The 10,511-nt window shown below is 32.2% G+C and overlaps 1 protein-coding gene across 1 annotated transcript; it reads right to left on the minus strand.

Moving 5' to 3' along the window:
- Positions 1-4,983: 4,983 nt before the first annotated feature.
- LOC132734769 (uncharacterized) lies at positions 4,984-9,936 on the minus strand. The gene is made up of 6 exons (XM_060721616.1): positions 8,065-9,936; positions 7,332-7,617; positions 7,023-7,139; positions 6,762-6,864; positions 6,046-6,201; positions 4,984-5,830 (listed from the first exon to the last, which is right to left on the minus strand). The coding sequence occupies exons 1-6, from the start codon at positions 8,833-8,835 to the stop codon at positions 5,536-5,538; spliced, it is 1,728 nt and encodes a 575-aa protein (XP_060577599.1). The 5' UTR covers positions 8,836-9,936; the 3' UTR covers positions 4,984-5,535.
- Between the last annotated feature and the right edge of the window lie 575 nt (positions 9,937-10,511).

Genomic DNA, 10,511 nt, shown 5'->3' on the forward strand with positions numbered 1-10,511 from the left:
TAATCTTCTAAAAGAATTCTGGCAAGTTCCACTTACTAATAAAGCTAAAAAAATATCAGCCTTTGTAACACCAAACGGCTTGTATCAATATAAAGTCATGCCATTTGGTATAAAAAACTCACCAGCAACTTTTCAAAGGCTTATAAACATGGTAATATCTGGTCTACACAAATGTAACGCATACATTAATAACGCAATCATCTACTCTGATGAATGGGAGAAACATCTCAAAACTATAAAAGCATTCTTCAACCAACTTAGTAATGCTAAATTAACAGTTAATCTTGCAAAAAGTAAATTTTGTCATGCAATTTTAACATTTTTAAAACATGTAGTAAAACAGGGTAAAGTAAAACCAATAAAAGCTAAGGTCAAAGCTATCTCTAAATTTCCTGTGCCAACTTGTAAAAAACAACTAATGCAATTTCTTGGTATGGCAGGGTATTATCGTAAATTTTGTAATAATTTTTCGGTTATTGCAAAACCATTAACAAATTTGCTAAAAAAAAAAACAAATTCATTTAAAATAACAAGTGTCAAATGGCATTTAACAGCCTTAAAGCCATACTTAAAAGTGCACCAGTTCTCTTGGCACCAAATTTTAATAAAAACTTTAAGTTAGCTGTAAATGCTAGTAACATAGGTGCTAAAAGTGTATTAATCCAAAAAAACAACAATGGTGTTAACCATCCTGTTTGTTACTTTTCTAAAAAGTTTAATAAACATCAAAAAAATTACTCTACTATAAAAAAAAAATGCCTTGCTCTTATTCTTGCTATTCAGCATTTTAAAGTTTATCTAACTTCTTCAAAGTTGCCTGTTGTTGTCTTTAGTAATCACAATCCCCTCACTTTCTTGCATAAACTTAAAAACAAAAATCAAAGGTTGTTAAGGTAAAGTTTGTTTTTGCAAAAATATAGTCTTAACATTAAACACATTAAAAAAAAAAATAATTTAATCCCTAATGCACTTTCTCGTGTCTAAAACTAATATTTTCAGTATTTACATTTAACATCTACATCTTATAATTGTTTATTTTTATATTGTTGTTTGTAATTGTTTATAATACACATATATATAATTGTATGTATAAAATTGTTTAACATTTCTCCTATTATTCGCAAGTCATATTGTTTAAATTTATGTAAAAGAAATCTTCATTTCATTCATATTTCTTTTTCTTGAAGAGGGGAAGTGTTATGTATGCAACATATTACATGTATATAGTTTGTATCTAACCAGTTGGTTTTTCCAATAAACATAAACTACATGTATGTACTAAAAGGTTCTTAACTATTGTACAAAACTAATGCATTATATTTAAATAAAAACTTCTAAAATAATCTTTATTGGTAAAGTTGCTAAATTATAATTACTGTAGTAAATAAAAAAACTATTCTAAAAACTTCTTAGTTAATATATATAAATTAACATTTTTCATTACCTCTTAATCTTTAAGTCATCAGTTACCTTTTTAGTCATCAGTAATCTTTTAAGTCATCAATATATTTAAAGTATTATTCAACTTAAAAATTAAGTAATTTATTAAAGCTTAAATTATTAATTATTCTTGTAAATTTTATTGTAAAAATTTATTCTAAAGTGTTCTTAAATTTAACTTAAATTTAACTGTGCTATTAAAAAAAAATCATTCCAAAATCAAACTAAACATTTGTAATTTTTATTTAAACTTCAGGTATTTGTAAAAATAATTTGTTATTTTATTTTTCTTTAATAATTTTTCTGTAATAAATTTGTTATTGTTACAAGTTTGTTGCTGGCTTTTCTTTCTCGTTACGCCTGGCTCGTAACAATCTTTATAAATTTTGTTATTTCAGAATTGATTTCTTGAAAATGGTTGGCTCATGTGGAGGAATGCATCTCTAAAATGAAAATATGTTTTTATTTTCCTATATTTTTTCCAAATCGGCAGCGGAAATGTTTGCCTCTTCAAAAATAGCGTTGGATACCTCTGGATCCTTTATTTGTATTGCTAGAAACGAAATAATAATTGTCCAAGCCTACGGCCTTCGTAGTTAATTCATACGCATTAAAAACTCCAAACCGGTGATAAACATAAACTTATATAATTTCTTGATAAATTTAGAGCATATTAAATGACAACATATTCTAGGGTCTTTTTTAATTATTTTGTCTAGACGAAGGGAGATAAAAATCGTTGTAGTATTTAAGTAATATAACAAAATTTAGGCCACTTTCATAGAACTTATTAGGTGGTTATTTTTTAATGTTTATATTTCAACTTTATTTGATTTTAAAAGTATCTTTAAGCTTTAGGATAATATCTTTTTTCACATGAATACATGTGCTAAATATTATTTTTATAAAAATGTAAAATACAGTCATTAATAGTATGCATACTTGGAGAGAGTATATAATTCACTGTTTAAAAACGTTGAATAAAAAGTCACTAAACATTTAAGTTTTCATTTGCCACAGAACAGGGACCTACTGTTTGTTCAAAATTATGTTTGGCTTATACTCAATGACATAACTGGTGACATGTCCGGGTCTCTATTTGACAATATTAGATGTGTGTAGCCATAAAGGGCACACCAAACCCCACAAAGCAAACAATAATACAAGGTTTCATGAAATGCCTGGAAGTTATATATGATACCGAGTGGCTATATGAAAAAATCCCCCCCCCCCCCAAAAAAAACAACAAAAAAACAAAAAAAACAAAAACTGTCTGTACACCCAATAATGAATAGTAAATATTTCAAAACTGCCATTGCTAGATATTATTGGAATGCCGATTAAGAATTAACATTACTTAAGAAATAAGTAGATCGGTATTGGACATAAAGATTCTGCATATTTTATAAATCTTCTACATTTGATCTTTGTTCGCAGTCTTATACAATTCTTGTTTGAATAGGGGCGAATGTCTGTACCTGGAAACGATACAAGAAACACACATTTTATATAGCTAAATTAAAAGATAAATCAAACAAAATGCACACATAACGTAATCATTCAAGCGATAAACCGTCCGACAAGATATAATAGGAAACATTATTTCAAAACCTGTGGGTAAGTGAGTAGTGTAAGGGAGTTCTTGAAATATAATAGCTATAGTACTAGATGTAAAGCGTGCAAAAAACTATGAAAGTATCCATTGCGATTTTATAAAAACCTCATAGTGTAAGGGAGTTCTTGAAATATCAATGCCGTTGCAATGAAACTTGTCAAGCTTGATATGGATGCCTACATATATATATAGTCACGGCTGCGGCGTGCCGATTTTCATACTGACATTTATATGTAGGCTTTCATTGCATTCACAAAAAAATGAATGTGCACAAAAACACCCTAATGAAAGCCTGGCGAATTGCCGCAATCTTTTCGCGTGGTTTCATTTATGACATAATCTTGGTAACAGCCACGCACTGTTACTACATTAATCCTAGTGCATCGGCGTGGATAAAAAACTGTCACATAATCCGAATTCGGTTACAAGTATGATGCACCATGCGTTTTCAGACAAAAGGTTATAAATCTTAATACAAAACAAACAATAAACGAATGTTTAACAACATCTATTGAACATAAATAAAAAGATAAAATTTGTAGATGCTGCGTATGCAAATTATATGAGACTAAATATACAGGTTTGCTTACTAAATATATAGCGCCCTAAAAAGAAACCTATCTATACAAATAATCATAATACCGCTTAAAACACATGTGAAATTGTCTTTTCAGTTCGATTATGTTTCACTGTTAGTCTAGACTTGTATGATATAAATAATGTATGTTTTTTACGTCTTAATATGATATCGTTATTTCGAAATAGATTCAATCAACGTTGTAAGGATTTAGCACAACAGACCAGGTAATGTAACCGAGGAAAACTTCCGCTGGTGACGAGAAATCTCTGACAATCTTACGTTACCCGAATACTGCGTGAGCTAATAAAGAAAAGCAAATTATACTAGCGCTACTTGGCGTATTATTTGAAAAGGACAATCATAATTGTTAAGATCTATTTGTCCGTCCGTCTTTGATATAGCTTACAATTGATACGGTACTCTAGAACAAAGTTTGTGAAATAAAGTATAAAAAATTAACTACCTCCTTGTCAATAATTTTAATATTAAATTCTGCATGCGTTATACATGCTAATTTACATTTAAACATGTAGTATATATGTCAAACAAAATTAATCCGTGAGACCTTTCAATTTTAATGACGTCGTCAACGACGACAAATAAAACGACGTCGCCAATAATGTTCAATAATGTTAAAAGCAACTTGTCATTGTCAAAAATTCATAGAATTTGTCTTGAGTGAGCCAGAAAAGAATGCATTTTGAGAATCTTTAAAAAAAAATGTAAAATGTCAAATTGGAAATGTCATTTTATGGCTCATAGACTTTTCAGGTGGGAAATTTCGGTGTTAATTTGGATGTAGAAACCACTGATATGACTTTTAAATATGATTCTGTGGTGCCTTTAAAAATCTTCAGCCACACATTGTCGTCAACAGCTTTCTTACACAAAACAATAACGGAGAACTTGTTAATACTGATTTGTTTGTTTCACACTTTGAGTATAAATCATTTGAAAATAAAATAACCCCTAAATGGCAAAATGGAAAATGTTTCAGGCATAGTTTGACAGTTTATTCTTTGGCAGTTTTGGTAAATCTGAAACAATCAATACAATCAGTAACACCATGTGATCCACTTTTAACAGTATGAATGATAGCAAAATTGTAACTTTTTTTCGTATTGAAAACAGAATTTTTTACTTTCTCTTAACAACCCCGCAGGGAAATGAAAATTAACATGCACGTACAGAAATTAGATGAAAAATGATCTTTACCTTTGACCTAGTGACCACAAAACAGTTTTGGTTACTGAATGACATACTTGAATCTGTGAAAATACAAACCCGGGGAAAAGGAAACGTTTAAGTTCTTGTTAGACACACTGAACTGCAAAGGGTCAACAAACATATGGGCGCCGTCATGACAAAATGACCCTTCGGGCAATTTTCTTCGATTTTTTGGTTTCATAATTTTCATAGAAACCAATTATTACAGATGATTTTACTTTTTATTTGACGAAAATAACTTGAAAAATGACAAAGATATATCTTTTTATGTACATAGACCAATGTGTTGCTCCGACGTCGACGACGACGTTTGTTTAAACGTTGAACGTTTTAAAGAACGTCGTGGTTTATTGCCGAATTGCCTTGTGTTAAGAATGGATTGTGTAAGAACCAATAAAGACAGTAACTCCAAATGAATTTATTTTACAGTCCTCTGAAGTTACAAACTTCAAAATCATAAAAATAAAACGATAACGGAAGAAATCACATAAACGGATCAGCACTTATGTACCCAGTATATTGGTTAATTTACGATTAACAAAATTTTATAACTTGAAATATATAGATCATTCTTATATCAAATAAATATCTAGTTTATTGATAACAAATCTAAGGACTAAACATACAGACAAAGATAATGCATGTTTACATTTGTACATGTAAATCTAAATTGTCATTCTTCCCGTAACGGTGGGCACGTCACATCACGATACACCTGACGTACAAAAGGTCGTACATTTTTGTACAGGTATTGCTGCCTTGCGCGGGAAAGTCCACCCGGTAGCAAAACTGCAGGGAGAATATCTTCTGGTACTGTAGCATTTCTCTTTAGGATTGTGACCTGCTGCTCTACGTCAGTTGAGCGCTCTTTCACGTATACAGCATCCTTCGTAACACGGAAATAGTGATACCGCTGTATACCCCTTAATGGTAAAAAGAAGCGCGGCAAAAATGTCTTCCAGTCATACCTGTAACATATGTTGACTAGTTAATATTATGTCAATCATAAACTACTTGATAATTTACAATGACAAGCAATTATTAATACACGTACAAGTAATATGACAGCATATATGCCGAGCGCCGAATTGAGCTCTCTATTAATTTGTTTAGTTGTTTTATTGTACAAACTTATTTAAATGGGGTGTAAATTTTAGAAATTCAAAAATTTGTAATAGAATACCAAGTCCAATTCTGACATCCATCCTCCTTGCGGAAGAGCACGGGGAAATTGCTTGAAGCAGACTTTCTCACGACAGATGCCACCTGCGAAATACTGTCGCAGTCCGTGCGTCTATACAGCTTCTTGATATGTCCAAATCCTCCATCCACAAGACACCTGGAATCGAATAAAAAACTATATGAGCCGTATCATGACAAAACCAACATAATGGGTTTGCGACCAGCATGGATCCAGACCAGCCAGCGCATCCGTGCAGTCTGATAAGGTTCTAACTGTTCGCTTACCAAGTCTATTACAAGTAGAGAAACTGATAGCGAACAGCATGTATCCTGATCAGACTGCGCGGATGCACAGGCTGGTCTGGATCCATGCTGGTCGCAAACGCACTATGTTGGTTTTGTCGTGACGCGGCTCATATAAAAATTGCTTATTTATAGTTTATGTTGATTTATTTTTATTTCTATAGGAACATAATGATTGCAAGTAGATTTGTTCTGGAATAATCGATTTGTTCGACAGTGTTTTAGTTTTAATCTTATGGCATGCATAAAATATGCCCGCTGGTGTGCAAGCACATACATGTTTAAACACATAAAAAATAGCAAATGATCGTTTTGTGCAGACCAGAATTATTGTAGAGGACTGTCATAAACTAAAATACATAAGTTCGCATTATACGAGTATAAAATATAATATGAATTAAAAACATAAATTACTTTGTGTGACCAGGAATTCCCATCAGGAGTGTTATCTCATCATGGAGCCCCATATGAATTCGCCACGCCAGATACGCTAACATAAATCGATTTTTATTCTGCGCTGTAATAAAAAATTAATATATTTTCATTTCAACATTTAAACTAAAACTTAAAAATTAAAAACTATGCTTTGTAAAATGTAGCATTTTGAATATAAAACGGAATGTTCAGTGCTTTACTATTATCTAATTAAAAAGACATTTACGGAAAAATACTCACAACCACAGTTGTCAGCGTGCATGATGCAAGCTTTCTCTCCAAATCCCTGGTTTTCGAGGCAGTGATGTAGCATACTTATAACTGAGTTTGGCCCGTGTGTCCCTGTACCATCAGCACCTGTTAATTTACATCAATTCTAAGTATATTTCATATTTCGACAGCACACATTTAAAATGACATTTTATTTATTATAATTATGTTTATATGAAATTAATATTTTACAATAATGAAAAGCAAAATATCTGTATTATAGAAAAAAGCAAAATTTATTTACTTATTTATTTATTTATTTATTTATTCTTAACATACCAATTGATTCATCCTCGTCTATAAGATAATTATATTGTTGTGACACAGAATCAACACGGACGCCAAAAATTTGTATTTTCCTGCCAGTAACAAAATACAAAGGACCCATTTGTTGACTATGATGTGGTATTGTCACATTTTGAGAATAGTCGAATGTATAGTGCACTTTTGATAAATCACTAGTGCATGGCTGGGCAGGTCGATTGACTGTGACTGATGTGTGCCTCATTTCCTCACGAGCCTCCTCTATTGTCTGTCTATAAACCTGTCGCTCTCTCTGTGCATCCTACATAGTTTGTGTAAATAAACAAAAAATATAAACAAATCACGCCAACTCTATAATTATTAACCTTTCAATAAAATATCTATAAACATGTGATGCTAGTAAACACAAATATTTTCTTAATAAATGTTAAATTGTTGATAGCAAATTTGGTATCACATGTATCAAACTATAATTCAATCGATATGTCAATAATTTCAAAAGTATGGTTCCATTATGGAGGCAAATAATTACCGCAAGAACTTTGCACGGAAAAATCAGTGTTACTAATAAACATTTTGTAAAAGGTGATCCTTGAAAGCATTAATAACAACAAACTGACATGAAAATTGCAGACTTGTTTTGATTAATTAAGCGTAATAGGTGTTAAAGTCAAATCAGGATGTTTGATTCAATTCCGCTGTCGAACGGATTTTAAATTTTATTAACGCGTAATAAAATGAATATTACCTGTATATGTTCTCGTAAATCGTTTGCTGCCTCAAGTTTGTCCATCTCATTTATAGCATCAGCCACCCGTTTCCTTATTATCTCGCACTTATGACAAACGTCATCTTTTGCCGTCATTATCTTAATGTGTGGAAGGCATTGCTTCCAAACACATTTAAATGTAGTTATACCAAGACATCTTACGCCGGCTTCTACACATGCTTGTTGGTATTTTGAATGTAAATCCACTTTCGTAGTATTACATGGTAACAGTACGGGTGCAGCCTCGTCTGCTCCGCGTGGTGCTGCTGGCATTGTTAACCCGTTGATTTCTGCATATAATAACAGGAAATCAACACAGAAACGCACGTCCTCGTACTTAACTGCATGGCTTGGCTTTCTCCCGGTATTCCCATGTATTCGCGGCACCGGTCCATTTGAATTTAAATGTTTTAGTAAAGATTTAACAGTTCTCTGCCCAATATCATTAATGTGGCAGAACACAGATTTACAAACAGTTTTGCCATCAAATGTATATCTATATCTAACTCGTTTACGTTTACCTTTCCTGGTTTCCTGTGCACCTATTTTCAACAGACTTCCCATAACAAACATCTCCTTTTGGTCTTTCTCCATTTCCCTGAGAGACAATATATGCCCTTGAATGTGTTCAGCATCAAACTGCGACAAACAATTGGTCTTACACTTACATTGTACACTTGTGACATCATTATCGTCCGACTCTGATTCAAAAACGCCCTCGCCCCTCTCCCCATCTGATCCTTCCGGCATGCCCTCTGCAGCACTGTAGACAAACTCATGGACACGTCCTATGATTGTCTCTGCATGTTGGTCATCATCATCGTCTCCCCAATCATCATTTAACTTGTCCTCTGTTACATGTGCATGTGGCACCTTCTCGACTGTCTCATTAACAATGCCAAATTCCTCATATAACTCATCTAATTCCTGCGTTTAAATAAAGTAAAAAAAATATAATAATCTATTGATAAAATTGTATGATCGATGATAGTTATAATCGATATAATCTAGAATAAAATATAAAATGATAAATGTTGTCCCAGTTATCCAGTTAAAATAACTCAGGTACGATAGTAAATGAGGTAATATTAACAAATATTTTCCCTTCTTACAAAATATCTATGAAGCACTGTTACAGGTACAATTTCAATTTATTTAATGAATGCATACTATAAAAAAATTAAAAAAAAAAAAAAAAAAAAGTGTGGTTCAAGGTTACGAACTTCGGTCCTCTAACATGTTAGTCCTTCACTCTCCCGACTGCGCTACAGAGACTATAGTTACTCACTATTGTTATATTTCTATAGTACAGTAAATCGATCGATAACATGAACGATTACTCTTGGTCTGTAACTATGTTACGAAGGGAGGCAATTCCTTTGTATACACTGTTGCTAAGAAGTAAAACCACTGAAAATCGGGATTATTCGATAAAATTCACATTTTAAACTTAAACTGCTAAATACTTGGTGTTATATATTACATTGAGGATGCAAGTTGACAAATAAAAACATAATTTCACCATAAATAACCTCATTTTTTAACTGAAGCGCTCAAATCATCTGTCAAATTTGACAGCAGACGCAACATCTCAAAAGAGTAAAAAAATCTAGTTTTGCACTTTAAATCTTTGTATTTTTTGTTTTTTAAGTCATATAAAGATACAAAAATACCTGAAAATCATTCTTCTCAGACATGGTGTCTAAATTCCGCCTACAAAACACGGAAATTCATGATCTAGCGGCAACAAGGTACTTGAAAAGCCGACATAAACTGCGAACAATTTCGCGGACTTTTAACCGGTGTTTGAAAAACTTGTCCGAAGGTACAAAATGTCATGACGGCGCCCATATAATCCAACTCTTTATATCATGCTTTAAATTTTGTATTATTATAATATATATGACTTTTTAAAAAACATAAAGCAAATTTCTCTTTAAGGAAAAAACACTTTTACACCATGTCTCATGGCTAAAACAAAAGTCCCATATATAAACACAGATTGTAAATTACGTAGCAAATATATATACATACACACACAATTTTCAAGCTGTTTGGGCCAAAACTAGAATTATGTTTGTTTCCCCTTCCTGACGGACCCGACGAAAACGCAGCGACCCGGTTATATAAGTTTCAGGTCTGACTTTTTCTGGTCTTATTGGCGTATTAAATTGACATTAGAATGAAATGCTTTGAGATCGGCAGTTTCCCTTTCTCTTGCTTCCCTTAGCGAAATTATTACACGCATGCATGTATACATGCATATTTCTCGAAATCGTCTACACCCGCCTATGCTTTACTGCTTTTTTCATACGTCAGTGAAATTCAAAAACCAATAAAACGCGACGAAACAAATTACCGCTTGTGCTGAAACGTCATGTTGGGATGTCAATAAACATCAACTAAAATAATAAGGTTTTTTTTTT

The sequence above is a fragment of the Ruditapes philippinarum genome, unplaced genomic scaffold, assembly GCF_026571515.1.
Source record: "Ruditapes philippinarum isolate M1 unplaced genomic scaffold, ASM2657151v2 ctg5207_1_1_1_1, whole genome shotgun sequence".
Classification (NCBI taxonomy): Eukaryota; Metazoa; Mollusca; class Bivalvia; order Venerida; family Veneridae; genus Ruditapes; species Ruditapes philippinarum.

Coding starts and splice junctions, on each gene's coding strand:
- LOC132734769 (XM_060721616.1), bottom strand. CDS start 8,835: ATGCCGGAAGGATCAGATGGGGAGAGGGGCGAGGGCGTTTTTGAATCA. Junction 7,140..7,331: donor AGACGAGGATGAATCAATTG/GTATGTTAAGAA, acceptor GTAAATTAACAG/GTGCTGATGGTACAGGGACA. Junction 6,202..6,761: donor GGAATTCCTGGTCACACAAA/GTAATTTATGTT, acceptor ATTCGATTCCAG/GTGTCTTGTGGATGGAGGAT.